The 18,767-nt window shown below is 35.6% G+C and overlaps 1 protein-coding gene across 2 annotated transcripts; it reads left to right on the top strand.

Annotated features, from left to right (window-relative positions):
* Nucleotides 1-9,294: 9,294 nt before the first annotated feature.
* On the top strand, nucleotides 9,295-14,548 carry LOC120002890 (histidine kinase 2-like). Of its 2 annotated transcripts, none has more exons than XM_038851750.1 (10): nucleotides 9,295-9,884; nucleotides 10,559-10,728; nucleotides 10,843-11,058; nucleotides 11,141-11,327; nucleotides 11,514-11,565; nucleotides 11,654-11,883; nucleotides 11,996-12,094; nucleotides 12,311-12,957; nucleotides 13,398-13,910; nucleotides 14,022-14,548. In XM_038851750.1, the coding sequence occupies exons 1-10, from the start codon at nucleotides 9,741-9,743 to the stop codon at nucleotides 14,266-14,268; spliced, it is 2,505 nt and encodes an 834-aa protein (XP_038707678.1). In that variant the 5' UTR covers nucleotides 9,295-9,740; the 3' UTR covers nucleotides 14,269-14,548. The 2 variants fall into 2 exon arrangements, with proteins under 2 accessions (XP_038707678.1, XP_038707679.1); XM_038851751.1 differs by lacking the exon at nucleotides 9,295-9,884 and adding an exon at nucleotides 9,896-10,024.
* Nucleotides 14,549-18,767: the final 4,219 nt, after the last annotated feature.

The raw sequence follows: 18,767 nt of genomic DNA, 5'->3' as shown, positions 1-18,767 counted from the left end.
CAGAACAGTTCAAGCAGCAGCCAAGACATGTTAAAGTGAGTTGGCTAAGGAAATTGAGGGAAATATTCAAACCTTCAACAACTTCTCTCCGTGAACCGGCTGTGAAGAACAACGCTAGAGGGCGTCCGCGCACAAAGAAAAAGGTAGCCACCACCATCTGTAACAATCCAACTGCATCTGTTGTTGATGGGAGTGATTTTGTTTAGCCTTTGGAGTCTCACAGACACAGTTCCTCATCCGGACGCCCCGAATCGAAGAGTTTTGAGTACGATTTTTTCCAATCTTATGAACCAACGAGACACAGTTGCTCCTCAATTTACAATACTCAGTCTTTCTCTACATAAGAAACTTCGATGCTGAGAAAGGAAAACTACTCTTTACGATCCTATATTGATCAGTTTCTAACTATATTGCGTCCTTACAATAGGGACGCACAAGATGTAAAAACTGATGGAAATTACGACTTTCGATCGATAGCTGTGTGTCTTGATCATGGGGAAGATGAATGGCCCAATGTCCGGTATAACCAGATGGCAGAGTTGGACGCAATTTGGAAACAATATGTTGAAATACTTGGCGGTGAAAAGAGGGTATACAGTGTTAAACACTCATTGAACTATTTTCGAGATGATGTTGTTGTAGCACCATTTGAGCACTGGATGACAATGCCAGACATAGGTATATTGATTGCTTTTGCATACAATGTGATGTAGCATGGTCTTCATCATGCAGAGAGTTAGACATATCTACCACTACGTACAGCTCCTCCACCTCCCTATCAGCGCATTACCATCGCTATAGGGCACGTAAATGGTAATCACTATGTCAAAGTTGGTTTGACAAGAGATTATCCAATGCCTCCCATCACACCCGAATGGGTTCACCATAGGCATACTTGCGCAGCTGCATGGGCTACTCTGTATACGGAACGATTAGATGCGTACATGCACTCATATGGATTCATCAAATCTTCTTCCGAAACTTTTATTCATGTGCTTGAATAAATTATTGTCTGTCTTGAAAAATTATCAAATTAATATCAAAAAATAAAATTTGTCTTTTATTTACGTAAAAATTAAAAGGAAAAATAATAAATTAATAAAAACCAAAAATATTAATCAAAATCAAAGCATTTAAATTAATAAAAAAATTGGGTGAAAAAAATATGAAAAAAATACAATTAAGAATGTGATATTTTTCTTATAGATATATATATATGTTTAGTATATGTATATATAAATATTTATATATATATATGTGTGTGAGACGGGGACATGACATGACATTTATATTTTTTATTTTTTATATGTGAGACGGGGACAGATAATGACATGACATGTCATGATATTCTAGAGTCTAAGGGAGGGGTTTAAAATAGAGGGGGTTAAATATCCAAATCCTTGTAATAATTGTCCTGTATTTATAACAACACATCAAGCGGTGTGGCTAATACAATTCACTTCATCATATTTTCTCTAACCTTTATACTTAACTCGTTGGGCATTATTAGCCACCAAACATGTCATTATCTTCTAGTTAAGCTGATTGATTTGAGATAACAAATAACAATATAATGATTTGTTATGGTATGCAAGTCCCGAAGGAGGCACCGAGTATGTCGTCTACTTAAGCTGGCATCAATGTATTCTTGTGAGGTGGGACCCAGCATTATGAGACTGAGACAACAAATATTTTCCGGCTAAACAGCTTTGGTGATTCGAGTTGTTGGCTTTTTTCTTGCTTTTCTGATTTAAGTATCAGAATGTCTTTTTCAAGGAAAAACATCTTGGGTTAGGGTTCATAACTTAAGTTTGTTCATCTTTCAGTTTATAAATCTTCATCAACAACACCGTGTCTGGCCTAGTTTCGGACAATTGAGCTTGCAGAGTCATTAGTCTAGTGGCGTTATTTATTTTACTGTTTTAGTATGTAATCTCTGAATAAGTAAAATGATGCCACTGCCAGTGCTTTGTAATAAGAACATCTCCAGTAGAGACGATAAACATATACTACTTCCACTAACAAACTATAATTAGAGAATCCAAGTGTCGATTAGTTGAAGACAATTCCAAAATAGTATATGGATTATATGGATCTACCGCAGGCAGAATCAACAAAGGAAACAATAACAATCAAACCAACATTTGATTAAAAGAGTAACATTGAAAGAAAGCTCTCTAGGGTTTTGATATATTTGATAGAATGAAAGATAATTAATTTAAAAGTTTACAAGATGGTGGTTATATAGACCCATAAACTTGACCTCCAAGTAAATAGCTTCTTTCCTAAGAAAACTTAATAAACAAGTAAACTTAAAAACTTAACCACCAAATAAACTTAGATGGGTCTCCTAACATAGGGGGCTTAAATTAATAGGCCTTAAACTAATGGACCTTTTTATTCTACTTGTTCTACATTAGGCTCCTCCACTAATTTTTGAATCTTTGAAATAAAATAAGTTAACGTTATTTTAAAGTTTCTCTCAATTTTTTTTGATAGATTCTAAGTTATGTTGGCTTAGTCAATCCATACTTTCACACCGCATCATGATTAGGATCACATGTGACTCTTATTGTTAATTAATCTTATTGGCAATGCAGTTGCACGTTAGATTGATCGAATATTCGCCTTCAGAACTCGTGAACCGAGTTCAATTACATTTTATTAATATATATGTATTAAATATATTTAGTTAACTTAATTCATATATATTCATAGATTTTTCGTTCCAAACCCGATGATGGTGTCTATTTTACCAATAAATGGTAGGAACTGTCCTAACCTCCCAGTCTGAGAGTGGGCATCGTCCAAATAGGGTCGTCTTCTCCTTTAGAAATCTTAGAACGGGTTTGGTTTGTTTTTTATTTTCTGTTTTTTATTTTCCATTTTTGTTTTCCATTTCTATTTTTTGTTTTTGTTTTCTATTTCTATAAAACATGTTTGGTTTGAAATACATAAATTTTTTTTCTGTTTTAATTTTCTATTAATCATATTATTTTTTAACTAATTAAAATAAAAAACAAAGATGATTTTTTTCTCACTTTGACACATATTATATAAGGATCGTTGTTTTTATAACCTAAGAAATTCTCAGCACAAGGGCTACTTTGTGACCTTTGGGGTTAGATCCAAACCCTGGGCCGTAGCCCCACCATGTGACATAAATGTTAGAAGTCCCACGTCAAGAAAGATGTGGAACGTTTGTTTCTTTATAAGAAAAACTCACTCCTAACATATCAACTAAGCATTTTTTTTAGTTAGTGAGTTGGGCCTTGACCTATTTGCTAGTCAGGGAGAAACAAAGTCATGCGAATCCGATGAATCCACAAGAACTGAACAATCCAAAATGAATAATATAATTGATATGAAGCGGACAATATAATTGATATGAATGGGGGTGTGAATTTTCAAACACTAAAAAAAGTAGAGCCCTTAACAATTAACCTACTTATACTCTAAAAAAAGGAATTAATAGGACATCTAAGACTGTGGGAGGATTACAGGTGCACGTGGGTCCCTCTCATCAAAATGCTTATTCATCATAGGTAGATTCGCTTGTGGATCTCTAACGTCAACTTTGGGTGCGAACACGGACGACGGAAGATGAGATACAATGACAGAGAATCCTGTCTTTTTTAAAGTGAACGTGTTTTCTACTTTTAGAAAACATCTTTTTTTTATGTTTTCTATTTTCTATTTCTATATTTTTTAAAATTATTAAACAAACGTATTTTCTGAAATATTTTCTATTTTTCAGAAAATAAAAACAGAAAACACTTAGAAAACAGGTAAACCAAACACACTCTTATATTTGCAAAATTTTTGAACCAGAAAAAATAGCTTTTCGGGCAATGTTTGATTCAACCACCTCAAACAATTCATCATTTCTATCCAAATGATCAGTTATTTCCTTCTTATTAACATCTTCAGCGACATCCATATTTTCCCTGCAATAGCATTGGCAAGTGTAGTTATTACCATATATTGTAACTTAAAAGTAAATAACATCGGTAATTAGCATTCGTATTTCTGAGCCTTAAAATGTAATTACTATATGCTTAAAAGTAATTATGCCACTTAATAAGTAGCGAACGAGTGTTCCATCTATAAGTATTTCACTAAATTGACATAATTAAATTAAAAAAATATTGACTACTCAAAGCATAAAGTAGTCGAACGGCGAAATAGTCAAACAAATACATGCAAATGGTAAATCAGAAACACCAAAAAAACCTAGATAATAACCACCAACAACATAAACATGAGGTATAACGAATAATCCTATCAACTTCAACCAGATCTACGAACTCATATAAAACCATGATATCAACTCATACTACAACACGATTGCCATGAATGTCATAGTCGAAATAGTTACTGTTGTATTTATTGGTGAAAAACGAAGTGTCTTGTTGCTGATTTTAATGCAGAGTTGCAATTGTCAGGACACCACAAGTGGCTAAGAGTTCCCAAAGAATTCAGGTCAATGATTCTTTGATGGGAGGTATAGCTTCCGAGTCACTTGATAAGGCGGTGAATGTCGAGGCAAGTAAGGCTAGTCAGTAGGCTTTTATCACTATAGGTGAGGTTCTTGTATTGATTGGAGAGTCCAAAGACGTCTTGGATGTGGTCAATATTCGTCCCTAGAGAATTGGAGGTTTTGTGGAGAAGTCAAAAGTGTTCGCTTGGTTGAAGAGGTTACTTGGTTTTGGTTTTCGGCTCTTCGGTTTTATTGGTTCGGAGTTCTTTATTTTGTTTGTCGCCAAGGTGGAGATTGTTAAATTAATTGGTGAAAAATGAAGTGCCTTGTTACTGATTTTACTGCAGAGTTGCAACTGTCTGGACACCACAAGTGGCTGTCCGGACGGTTGATGTTGATTCAGTCTCGGGCAAGATTTTTAACATGGTAGCTCAACGACAGCAACAATTTTGGTGAATTCTAGTCCAATTCGGTTTCGGATTTTTTACTGATTTTAGGTTTTAAGGCGATCTAAACTTCTCCATATATTATAAATAGGCTATATGTTGTAAACCCTAGGGAGATAATATACAAACAAGAGTTCGACATATTATTCTCTTTGTAGCAACCCTTCGACAACTTTGGCGTTTTTGTTTGCCGTATTGTTTGGGAAGAGTGTGAGAGAGTTGATTGTAATTTCGGGTGAGATTTTGGGTAGTTCTTGGCATAAGAGAACTTGTCTCTTAGAATTCTTTGTAATCTTTTCGTTCATATTAGTGAAACTTTCATTGGTTTCGCCCGAGGATTAGACAATTTGTCGAACCTCGTTAATCTTGTGTCTTGCTCTTCTTCTCTATTTTGTTTCCGCATTATTGTTTCGTCGAATTGAGTCTTTGTTATTAACAACAGTTTCCACATATTCTATTAGCTCTTTTGTTGTTGGTTGGTGCTCGAAAACCTTAATATGAGATGAAATCATCCAGCCGGGTGTAGAGCCGTTGAGAGAGAAAGTTCGAAAAGGAAAGAGGAAACATGAAAATAGAAAAAGACAGAGAAGCAGGAAAAACGTGGTCACAAGATTTCTTTTTTCAAGTAGCCAGCATGTACTGCCAATGTGGCATGCCAAATTGGTTATGGCCGGTTATGGACAAATTTAGTAGGGATACAAAACATTTTCGTTGTTCGAAAATGATTAACTTCCATAAAGTTGCTGTACATAATCATCCATAATTTATGTGGCATGACATGTCATCATGCCACATAGATTACATTAAAAAAATTAATAGTTGGAATTAATAGGTTTGCTGCTCAGAATTCAATACTATCACGCTTCCCTCTCCTATCTTTATTTTCTCTCTCATCTAAGTCTATCTTATTCTTCTCTCTCATATACTTTCCTCCTGGGTTATGCCATTGTTGTAAGGTAGCTAGCGTTTCTTCGTCCTCACATCCTACGACGCAAATCGAACATCTATTTCATCAATCTTCTGTCAGTGATCTCATGTTTAGGTGTTGGGCTAAATCTTTTGTGCTCTAGACTTTATCATCATTTTTTCATCTTTGAGATCGATCGATTAAAGATGCAGGTAGAGTGATACGCCTTGGATCCGTTGATTCATTTTGCTAAGATGTATCAGGGTGGTGGAGGAGGTTCTAGAGGTGATATGTCTATGGGTGTACGTGGTGACTATGGTGGTGGTTCTATTGGCAGTGATGGTGTCCAAGGCCCAAAGATTGAGGAGGTTGAGTGATGTTGAATCAAGAGAGAAATATGGGAATTCTGCTATGTTTTGTCTGTGTTCAGTTTGTATTTTGTAAAGGCAGCTTTTGACGTTACATGTGGATAATTACGCTGTCAAGATACCTTATTATGCTATAATAGTGCCTAATTATACTATCAAATAAGCTTATTGCATTGTCAAAAAATGGATAAAATGACTGATTACACTGCCACATAAGTCCTAGTGACTTATTACGATGTCACATATGTACCAGTGGATAATCACACTATCAATGTATCATATTACGCTGTAACCGCGCCTAATTGTACTGTTAAATAAGCTTATTGCATTATCGAAAATGGATAAAATGATTAATTACACTGTCACATATGTCATAGTGACTTATTACGTTGTCCCATATGTTTATATGTCATTTGTAAAAGAAGTTAATGATGCAAACTCTTATTATATTGGACCATTTATTTGTTACATTGGATTAGTATATAATTACCTTTCAAAAAAGGGGTTAATTTGGTAGTTGTTTAATATAAATAACTGAACATCAGGGTATTTGAAAATGGAGAAAGAAAATAATAAAAACTAGAAATGTATTTGAAGTGATGGACACAATAATTAACAACAACGTTATTGTAATTATAGTTGATAGCAGTGTAATTGCCAAAAACTACAGTTAATAATCACAAAAGCCACCCATACAAGACAAACCAACTACTCTACTACTTGTTAATCATCTGCACAACTTTGCAAAAATTCACATCCCATGAATAATCATTGTCATTCGGTAATTGGTGAATTAGACGAGCTCTATAATGGAGAGGGTTAGAATTCCACTTTCTTTCTTTTGTTGTTGCAGGTTCCTTATTAGTTGATTCATAGTTTCCTCTATGGCTCCTTATCGCCCTCATTTTTGCCATATTGAGATAATGAAACAGAGACAATGTAATTATGGTATAACAGGGATAAAATAAATAGCCTTCAAACTAATTACACATCACTGTATTCACATGAATTAACAATGTAAAACTAAGCACATCAAACGTGCAATTTTTGGATCACTGTATTCACATGGATGGCCTTCAAACGAACCATATCACATGGCCTTCAAACTAATTACACATCACTGTATTCGCCATATTCACCATATTAAGGATTGTATGCCAAACAGGTTTGATCTATACTGCGGTGGGTTAGACTTCATTTTTCTTTCTTTTGTTGATGCAGGGTCCTTTTTTGTTGATTCAATGGGTGGCTTCTTGACCCGATGTGCCCTTATTTTTGTCATTCTACACTATGAATTAAACACAGTGTTTTTATAAGTACTAATTACATAGCAATGTTCAGAAAATTTCCAACTAAATGCGCATCATTGAGCTTAGAAACTGTAAATCTCTCAAAGAAATAGGTAATTACATGGCATTGAGCTCAGAAAATTTCCAACTAAATGCATCATTGAGCTCATAAACTGTAAATCTCTCAAACAAACAAGTAATTACATGACATTGAGCTCAAAAAATTTCCAACTAAATCCACATCGATCATTGAGCTCATAAACTGTAAATCTCTCAAATAAACATGTAATTACATGACATTGAGCTCATAAATCTCAAAACAACAATTAATTACATGCCATTAACTCAGAAAATATCAAAATAATTGAAAAAATTCAACCCAACAATGAAATTAGTACTTCCATCGACCTCAAACAAGCGTAATATCATGAATATTGTTACAAAATCAGCTATCCAGTGTTTTTTTTTCTCTTATATCCATGATGTTTATTGAACCAAAAATTAGTTTGATCTATACTGCAATGGGTTCGTACCTTTCTTCCTTATTCTTCCATTTGAAGATCTATGTAAACCTCATATCGGTTTAGCAATGGAACTCCAGGCGACGGAGACGGCTTCCCTATAGAGAATCGTGTTCCCTCTCATCTTCTCTATTGGAGAATCGGTTTGCGTGTATGTGTGTGAGAGGAGATGGAAACAACTATAGGGTTTTAGGTCTCGGTTTGTGTGTATGTGTGTCAGAGAGCAGTTTTCACAATCCCGCTTTTTTATCTAATTTTTTTGAATTTTCCTACTCAGCTTTCCTATGTGGCATGCCACATATATATGTATGTTTATGGAGGGTAGACCTATATATGATAAGTGCTACCGTTCGGACAAACCCTAGGAAAACATAAAGGAAACATAAAAAAACGTGAAATGACATAACTGCCCTCTAGAAGGGAAAAGACCAGACTACCCTACTAGAGACCTCAACTAATTATAAAGCCAACAGTTTATGGTTTGTTTTGCCTTCAACATAATATTTTGCAAAGAATTGCAATAATGTACTGCAAAAATGATTTATGCGAGATTCTGTCCTTGTTGCTGGTGAAAGGAGGGTGGTGGCTCCTTTTTGGAATAATAATTCCGATATTGAGCTGCATAATATCTGGATGTAGGGTAAAACTGAATGACCAAAAGCAGAAGATAGATGAGCAGGAGCCAGCGACACAACACTGGCAGAAGCAGCAACCCCAAAGTGCTCCTAAAGGTGCTGGGAAGTGGAGTAAGAAGCTCCTTGTAGTATTTGTCTTGCTAGGGATTGTTATGTGTAATTGGTTGTTTTGGTACCTGAATAGAAAAGACATTTTGGGACGAGAAGTGACTTTAGCCAACATGTGTGAAGAACGAGCTAGAATGTTGCAGGATTGGTTCAATGCGAGCATGAGCCATGTCCATTCATTGGCAATTCTTGTATCCACATTTCACCATGGCAAAAACCCTTCTGCTATTGATCAGGTAACCCACTGTCTATTTTATTTTCCTTAGTGCTTCTTCAGTTTCTGGTGACATCGAGGGGTCTGTAATTTTTGGGTAACTTGTGAATGAACCAATGTGATGACTCGTCTCTTAAGTGTTGGTGGAATTGCACTTTGCCTTTTATGCTGTCTGTTATTGTTGTCCTCTTTAGTAATTTCCCTTTAGGTTATAATTGTATTTTCCAATATGTATGTCTCTTAGGGTTGTGAATGTGGAGATAGTAGCCGCACAAGAGAATGTGAGAGGTGAAGTTCTCTGTGAAAAAAAAAGGGAATCTTGTTTGCTTGTTCTATGTTGATCTATGAAATGAATTAGATGAAGAGTTTAGAGTTTATCATGTGTCAAATAAACTGTTATTGAACAATCTATTCCCTACAGTAAGAGAGTCACAACAGTTATGCTTTTCCTTTAGAGATTTGCCATCAATGGATCCCTCTGATCTTTAGTCGCATTTGCTCGTATGGTAAAACTTGGAAAATGTATTATTCCATGATTTTCAAATAGCTTCGGCAAGAAGCATGTCATTACCATTTACTCCATGCAACAAGTTTTTGCTGTCGCTGTGGTGCTAATCGTGAAGTCTGCTTCATTTGACAGAAAACATTTGCTCTATATACTGAGAGAACTGCTTTTGAGAGGCCACTAACTAGGGGTATCGCTTACGCTTTAAGAGTTCCTCATTCAGAGAGAGCGAAATTTGAAAAGCAGAATGGATGGACAATTAAGAAAATGGAAACTGAAGACCAGAGTAAAGTTCAAGAGTGCATTCCAGAGAAGTTAGATCCTGCACCCGTTCAAGATGAATATGCACCTGTTATATTTTCCCAAGAAACTGTGTCCCATGTTGTCTCCATTGACATGATGTCCGGAAAGGTACGCGTCTGGTTTTCGCTGCTTAAAGTTCCTTCACTGGAAAGACGGTGATTTTGCACTCAGTTTGCTTTCAAATATGCAAGCAGCTAGCTGTTGCTCTTATCATGCTATTATGGTTGGCCATTTTCAGCTTCTTATAGGTATTTACCCTTTTGAAATTTATCCAATATTATTACTTAAGTTAAAAAAAAAAAACTCTCAAGTTTCCTCAAACTATAGACATTGAGAGCACATCTATAAGAGAGCATCCATAGAATCCTTATCTAACAGGGCATTTGGTTGGTGTTTTAAGGGGATGAGGGTGAGATACGAGTGAGATTAGATATTCTCTTATTTGATTGAGTTTTTGGAGGGTGGAATCTCAAACTCATTCCATCTCCTATTCTCGCTTTGTGGAGAATAACCAAGCTCACCAAAATGGTGAGAATGACTATTCTCCACAAGGGAGAATGAGTTTTAATGTGTAAAAAACTTTTATCTTTGTTAGTACTATTAACATTTTCACATTCATGTTCACTCTTTATTTTATACCAAACATGACCATGCTTATTCCATACTCATTTCACACTCACACTCACCTCGCACTCATCTCCTCCTCATCTCATGTGCTCATCTCACACAATTATGAACCAAATGCCCCGTAAGTTGATTCAATTGATCATTTTATTATACAGGAAGACCGTGAGAATGTCTTGCGAGCGAGGGCTTCCGGAAAGGGTGTTCTGACATCTCCCATTATGCTTTTGAAGTCCAATCATCTGGGTGTTATACTCACTTTTGCAGTCTATAATACTGTTCTTCCTGCATATTCTACACCACAACAACGTGTTGAAGCTACTGCTGGGTAATTCTGTTTTCTTGGAAAATCCTTGATGTCTTGTCATTGGGAACCCGTTGCTTATTGTTGTTAAGTATTCCACGTGTTAGTAATATTTATTTCTTGGCACAATTCATACAGTTATCTAGGCGCATCATATGATGTGCCATCTCTGATAGAGCAGCTTCTGCAACAACTTGCCAGCAAGCAAACAATTTCTGTGCATGTCTATGATACAACTAATGCATCAGTTCCAATTAAAATGTACGGTGATGAAATTACTGATACCACCGGTATATTGCATACCAGTAACCTTGATTTTGGAGATTCATCGCGAAAGCATGAGATGCATTGCAGGTAGATCTTTATTATATTCAAAATATCAGCACCTAGACATGAGAAGCCTGTTTTGTCACATTCATTTCTCCATTGGTTGCAGGTTCAAGCAAAAGGCTCCCTTACCTTGGATAGCAATAAGCTCATCATCGGGGCTTCTAGCAATTATTCTGCTGGTAGCCGAAATATTCTTTGCGGCCATAAATCGAATTGCACAAATGGAGGAGAACTGTAGGAAGATGATGGAGCTCAAAGTTCGTGCGGAATCAGCGGATGTTGCAAAATCTCAGGTGCTCTATTTTCACAAAGATGGGTAGTTATGTTTAGTCACCGCTATGAGGAACACATAAACAAGCTAATTGGATCTACGAAATTAGCGACTTTGTATAAACTTTTTAGCAGTTAATACTTTTTTCCTTTCCTCTCAATTCGGACCTAATTCTTGCTCCATTACTGAAATGTCCTCGCCTTTGTAGTTTCTTGCAACTGTATCCCATGAGATCCGGACCCCAATGAATGGCGTTTTAGGTATATGAGACATCTCCTAGTTATAATAAGAATAGCATTGAAATGTTAAAAGAAATTATAAACAGAATACTGGTGTCCATTATTTCAGGCATGTTGCAATTGCTGATGGATAGTGAGCTTGGACCGGTTGAATTGGGGTATGCCCAGGATGCTCATAGTTGCGGGAAATCTCTGATCTCACTGATAAATGGGATTCTAGATCAGTCTAAGATAGAAGCTGGCAGGCTAGAACTTGAAGCTGTACCTTTTGATGTGCAGTATATTCTTGATAATGTTCTGTCAATTTGCTCGAATGAATCAAATAAAAAAGATGTTGAGGTAAATAAAACCTTCTTCCTTTTTTCTATCAACTATTTGTTGCCTAAATGCCACTTATGGTTATCCTTTCTTACATGAACTTGGTTGTGGGTGTTACCTTGGGTGAGAGAAGTTGGTCGCTTACGTCTCTGATCAGGTCCCTGAAATTGTTGTTGGCGACCCTGGACGTTTTCAGCAGATAATTACAAATCTTGTTGGAAATTCACTTAAGGTTAGGATTTTTTTTTTCATTCAATTGGTCTGAAAAGAGTCGGTGCAACAATATTGGTCCATATTAACATCTTCCACAACACTGAAGACATTTATCCTTAAAACTCGAGATATAATATGCTGTCAATAGAAACACATTTAATTTTCAATTTTTCATGGCTGTTCAATATTTGGCAGTGTAATCTGGTTCACTAACTCTCACATGCTTTGCTTTCAGTTCTCTCTTAGCAGAGGACACATATTTGTCTCTGTGCATCTAGCTGATGAAGTGGGTGACCCAGTTAGAGATCCAGTGCTGAGACAAGTCGTGAGTTTAGTTGAAGATACGACAAATAAAAAATATAATACATTGAGTGGACTTCCAGTAGTTGACAGGTGGAAAAGCTGGGAGAACTTTAAGAAGTTAAACAGCGCAGCAGAGGAACCTGAAGTTATTAGATTGTTGGTAACAGTCGAGGATACAGGTGTGGGAATTCCTCTAGAATCTCAGAATCGCATCTTTACTCCTTTTATGCAGGCAGACAGTTCCACTTCACGAACATATGGAGGGACTGGAATAGGATTGAGCATTAGTAAATGCCTGGTGGATCTCATGCATGGTGAGATTGGTTTTGTAAGTACACCTGGCGTGGGGAGTACCTTTTCATTTACTGGAGCGTTAAGAAAAAGAGAATCGAGATCTATAGAAATAAAGTATGATCCAGTTTTTGATGAACTCCGGGGACGGAGGGCACTGGTAGTTGATGATAGAAGTATTAGAGCTGAGGTCACTAGATATCATCTTCAAGAGTTGGATGTATCAGTCGACATAGCTTCCAGTCTAAAGTCAGCATGCAAGCACTTATCCAGTACTTCCACTTCCAGGTTGGTTAGACGAAGCTTTCTCTGTAATGAATTGTTAACATTCACACGAAACACATGCAAGATTCTAAAACATTCGTACGAAACACACGCAAGATTCTAATTATTATAATTTTAGTGACTACAAATCAAAATTAAGGGCTATATTCAGTGCATAACGTTTGCATTATAATATCCAAAGAACCTGAGATATATTTACAACATAATTTTGGAGAATTATGGTCGAGGAATTTTTGATGGGTTATCTATAGCAAATAATAATTCAGAATAAAAGTCTAGTCTTTGTTCTGCTTTTCTGTTGACACACGTTCAACTTCAATGAGTTAGAACTTGTGGCTTCTAGGAGGAAGAGGAAGTGAATTATTTTACTTATATTTGTGACCCATCCATGGTAAGTATGAGTGTGTTGTGTTGTTAATTAATTATTATTTGTTTTCCCACAGTGCCTCAACCAATTTGGCCATGGTTTTTATCGACAAAGATGCTTGGGACAAAAATACAGGTATTCTGTTCCAATGTTTGCTGAAAGGGGCCGGACAAAGTGGTGGCTCAGAAGGCCTCAGAAACCTTCCTAAGATTTTTCTAATGACAACCTCCAAGAGCACTAGTGAAAGCGTTGAGCTCAAGTCAGCTGGATTGGTAGATCATGTGCTGAGAAAGCCTCTTCTTCGAAGTGTCTTAGTCGCTTGTATCAAAGAAGCTTTTGGAAGTCGTTATATCATGAGTCAAGAAAAAGAAAAGAATGAACTTTCAAGTTGTCCGAGTCTACTAAGAGAGAAGCGAGTGCTGGTGGTGGATGACAATGTGGTAAACAGAAAAGTGGCACAAGGTGCTCTAAAGAAATATGGAGCAAATGCTACCTGTGTGGAGAGTGGCAAGGCTGCTGTAACGATGCTTACACCACCACACAACTTTGATGCTTGCTTTATGGATCTCCAAATGCCAGAAATTAATGGGTAATCAATCTGCATGCTCCACAATGTGATAATATTTATTTGATGGACATCCAGTTTTATGGGTTTTTTTTTTCAATTATATGGCCTAAACTTTCTGTTTCAATTATGCAGCTTCGAAGCTACCCGCCTAATCCGCTGCATGGAAAGTGAAGTGAATGAGAAAATTGCATCCGGGGAAGCATCACCGGAGATGTTTGGAAATGTGACTCATTGGCACACACCAATATTAGCAATGACGGCTGATTTGATTCAGGCTTCAAACGAAGTATGCAAGAAGCATGGGATGGATGATTATGTGTCGAAGCCATTTGAATACGAGCAGATGTATAGAGTATTGGCACGGTTTTTCCATGTATAGTCGATAGTGGAATTACTTGTAATTCCTCCCCTGTCATTCCAGCCAGATGATTGATCACTGCTATATTTGGATTGACCCCTGACTACACCTATGTTAGACATTTGTTGATGTCAAATGAGCCATTGCACGGGAACTGGAAAACATGTAAAATTTAATGTTAAATGAGCCTTTGCAAACGGTACTTCAGGCCCATGTAAAGTAAGTTCCAGGTCGGTTTATTCAATGAATATGAATAACAATGTCTCAATAGTTTATTCATAACATATATATTTTATATTTATTTCCATAAAAAAAATATTTGATATTTCAATCTCCTACTTTCTCAGCAACCAAACAGGAAAAAAAATAAATTGCTCCGAATATTCCAAATTCCAAAAAGATGTGCAAAACAAAACCTACCCATAACCATGCTCTTGATAATAGGGAAGATTGGATAACAATGAAAGATCTTTGATCGCGAAGAGCTTCCATGGTGTGTGTTTGCAGGTTTTTAAGTGCCCTAGCCTCGGTTGTTCTCCTTGAAGACAATGTTTTCTACAACTGGACTTGCATTGGGCTTTCCTTCTTGGACTCCATGTTAGTTTACAGTCTTCTTCTAGGGATGGTCTTCCTACGCTAAGCCCATTCCTTCTAGGCCCAAGTCTTAGACTTACTTGAATCAAATGTTTATTTTATTATTAATTATTGTCTACATCATTAGAGCCGTTTGGCTTGTACTTGTCAATCATTAATCATCAATCAATCAATCAATCATCAATTAATTTATATATATAAAATGGAAGCCTCAAGGATGTCTCTCCTTGAATTGTGGAGAATAGCTAAAAGAGGGATAAAATGCTTCCCCTTAATTATAGGAAAACCATCAATACTAATAATAAAGACCCACCAAAGATTAAATAAACATAATATTAAAGATCTTAAAAAATTAAATAAACATAATATTAAAGATGTTAATTACTGGAAAATCAATGTTATTTCAATGATAACCAATTAAATGTGCATAAATACTATTAGGAACAACAAAAAGTCATAAAAGATGTAAAATAATGAAAAGTAACGGCTAAGCACCAATTAAATTTGCATAAATACTAATAGGAACAACAAAAAGTGATTAAAAAAGGTAAAATAATGAAAAGTTACTGCTAAGCAATTGAACAATCATAATCATAATTATATAATTAAGATAAGTGTATTACAAAATACTGAAGCGCTTTAGAAGCTGTCACATTTGTTTCTGTATAGCTCAAACTCTTGCCACATGTAAAAAAATTAAATTAAATTAAATTGAAGTTGTATTAAGAAACGCTTTCAATCATCATGTCTTTTCCGTCTCCTGTGATCAATCATATGTTACAATTCAATAATGTCATGTTATATATAGCAGTGCTATTATCTTACTACTGAATGTACTCGTATTATAATTAAAATCTTTGTGAAGTGATTGCACTTCAAACTTTGTCACTTTTAAAAACCTTTTAAAATCTTTTAAAAGGTATTGTAGTTATTTGTTCGTCTCACAATTATCTCCATTTTTTATAATTCAAGCTCTATTGTTTATCATGGTAACAAAATATCGAAAAATTATCAAAAATCTTTATTTTTCAAATTAATTATGGGTCGCGCGAAGCGCAAGCATGTAACTAGTTACTCAATATATTAGAGTCAAATAATGTATTATACACTTTTGAATGAACGATGAATACAAGCAATTTTAAACTTCTTCTTCTTCTCCATCTTTGTCTTCTTCAACCTAATTCATTCTGCAATACACGAAATACATTATGGTATCGGAGCATGACACCATGAGTGTTGATCCACCAACTATAACGTTGGTTCCTACAAAAGCCACCTCCATTGCATCATGGACCATCTGGTTCTACAACCACAGAAAGAAGCAGCTTCTGGAAGGGTTGTTTCACTTTCTATAGAAACCTTGTCTCAATCATCAGAATTTTTGAAGAGAGCTCAATTATTCTCTTCTAATACCTCACCATCCACAGATGGAATTGCAAATCCACTAATAGGGACTAATGCTGGTCTTTTTCATTCAACTCATACACCTGTATTGAATCAAACAAAGATAATTAGACCTTCATATGGTTCAGCTTCAACAAATGCAGGGATTCAAGGTAAGTTGATTTCAGGCTTAAGTTCAGGGATTAACTACACAAGATCAACCCTTCCTTCTTTTACTAGATCTCAACCTATTCTACCAATTCCTTCATCACATCCAAACTTGCATAGTTTACTTTCACCAATGCCAGTGAACCAATATAATCATTTTCAAAACCCTTTTCATAGCTTACCAAATGATTTCTCGGTTCATAAACTTATACCACTGGAATTGACTGAAGGGAATTATCACCTTTGGAGTTCAAGTTTCTTAAGTGCTTAGAGGCAAGAAATAAGGTAGGATTTGTTGATGGGACTTTGCCCATCCTAGCTAAAGATGATATCAATCTCCAACTTTGGAAGCAATGCAATGGGTTGATCAAAACATGGAACATAAATTTAGTTAACTCTGAAATTCTCAAGAGTGTATCAACATGGCAAACAACAACAAAAATTTGGACAGATTTGAAGCATAGATATTCTATGGTAAACAAAATCAGGGTGTTTGAAATATCAAGAGAGATTTTGATGATGAGACAGCTGACACTCATAGTCAATGAGTAATATTTAAAGCTAAAGAGCTTATGGGATGAGTTACAAGACTACTAGAAAATGCCTAAATGCACATGTGGCAGTTGCAAGTGTGATGTGTTCAAGCTCTATTTAATCAAAAGGAATCAAGAAAAGGTGATGCAATTCTTGATGGGTCTCAATGAACACTACAATGGAATCATGAGTCAGATTCTCCTCAAAAAACCTTTTTTAGATATCAAGGAGGCATTCAACGTTGTGTTTCAAGAAGAAAGAAAGCAAAAATTGACTAAAAAAGGGTCTTCTATCTCTCAAGAGGCTATGATCATGGCAGTTAACAAATTTGTTAACTCAAACACAAATGGAGAATCAAAACCTTTTCAGCAAAACAACAATGGAGGTCCAAAGAATTTTCACAAAAACAATCAGAACAAGAGGGATACGTAGGGGAACGACAAGTATCAACAGAGAAACAAGGAATCCCTATTCTATAACTATTGCAAACTTACAAATCATACAATAGACAAATGCTTCAAGCTTAATGCATTTCCTAATCAGCCTTCCAAGAAGCTAGGAAACAACAATTATAACAGTGGAAGGTCTTCAGTTAATCAAACTTTAGCAAACACTGAACACAATACTACAATTGAGTTCACAGAGGATCAATACAACCAAATCATCAATTTCTTCCAAGGGAAAGTTTCACATTCAGATGAGACAAATGACAAACAAAATCAAGCAGCTTCTATGTCAGGTAAAAATTATTGTTATCCTGATAAATTTTTGCATAAGTGGTTAATTGATAGTGGTGCTACAGACTACATAGTTTGTCATGCATCACTTTACACGTCATGTCATCCAATCAAGCGTACATATGTGCATTTTTCAAACATAGGCGCAGTTCAAATTACAAAACAAATTACACTTAAAAATGTTTTACGTGTCCCAAAATTTAGCTTCAATGTCATTTCAATTAGTTGATTTACTGAAGATAAACAATATTGTGATTTTCACAAAAGAACAATGACTCTTATGCTCTTTGTTTTCTTTCGATGAAGAGGGAATCGTCTCGGATTTGTCTATCACTTTCACTACTCTAGTATTTGCCATCCTAAAAAGAAGAAATATGTAATAAAATTGTCAGAATATGTAATGATAATTCAAGTGCTTGCAATCTCTGTTTATTTACACACAATATCTTTTTAATGATTTTTCCGAAAGTGTAATAAAAGGTAGAAAATATGTAATGATAATATTAAGATATAATGTCAAAAAATGTATGAAACACTACTAAATTGAAGATTTCATCAGTAATTCTACAACGAAACTCTCAAAAAATCTTGTTTGTACCTACTTTTGTTAAACCAAATCATTTATAAAGACTTACACGTTCTAAGACTTGTTGGCCTTTCTTATGGAGGACAATTCAAGGAAGAAAGCGTTGGAATCTCACGCCGTCTTCGACAACCTCGCTCCGTTGTTGACAATCTCACAGAGTCATCGCCGATCTCCAATAATCCTCTTCCATAGGTGGAAAACGAAATCGAAAGGAAGAGCTTGAGGGGAGAGAGTAGAGAGAGAATGGAGGGATAGGTGGAGGAGGTAATGATTCCTCTTTTTTCTTTTGTTTTGGTTTTGTTTTTGAATTCGAATTTGACTTTGTCAGAGAAAGATATAGCTTAATTTTGCACTTTTACTAAGGTATTTTTTTTAAAAAAGATTGTCATGTCACATGTGGCTTGCCACATGTGTTATGTACACTTATGTATATATAATCTATGCACAGCTAGTGGGACCACTATTTATATATGTTGAAGTGTTGGTGACACAATATTATTGAATATATTTAAAAGTAA

The sequence above is a fragment of the Tripterygium wilfordii genome, chromosome 7 (genome assembly GCF_013401445.1).
Source record: "Tripterygium wilfordii isolate XIE 37 chromosome 7, ASM1340144v1, whole genome shotgun sequence".
NCBI lineage: Eukaryota > Viridiplantae > Streptophyta > Magnoliopsida > Celastrales > Celastraceae > Tripterygium > Tripterygium wilfordii.
The sequence above is the reverse complement of the archived record's forward strand: the minus strand, read 5'-3'. Positions and strand labels throughout refer to the sequence as shown.

What these genes read in the sequence shown, in the direction of transcription:
- LOC120002890 (XM_038851750.1), top strand. Translation starts at nt 9,741, where the DNA reads ATGGAAACTGAAGACCAGAGTAAAGTTCAAGAGTGCATTCCAGAGAAG. An exon ending in CCCAATGAATGGCGTTTTAG is followed by an intron (nt 11,566 to 11,653) that starts GTATATGAGACA and finishes CCATTATTTCAG; the next exon opens with GCATGTTGCAATTGCTGATG. An exon ending in CAAATGCCAGAAATTAATGG is followed by an intron (nt 13,911 to 14,021) that starts GTAATCAATCTG and finishes TCAATTATGCAG; the next exon opens with CTTCGAAGCTACCCGCCTAA.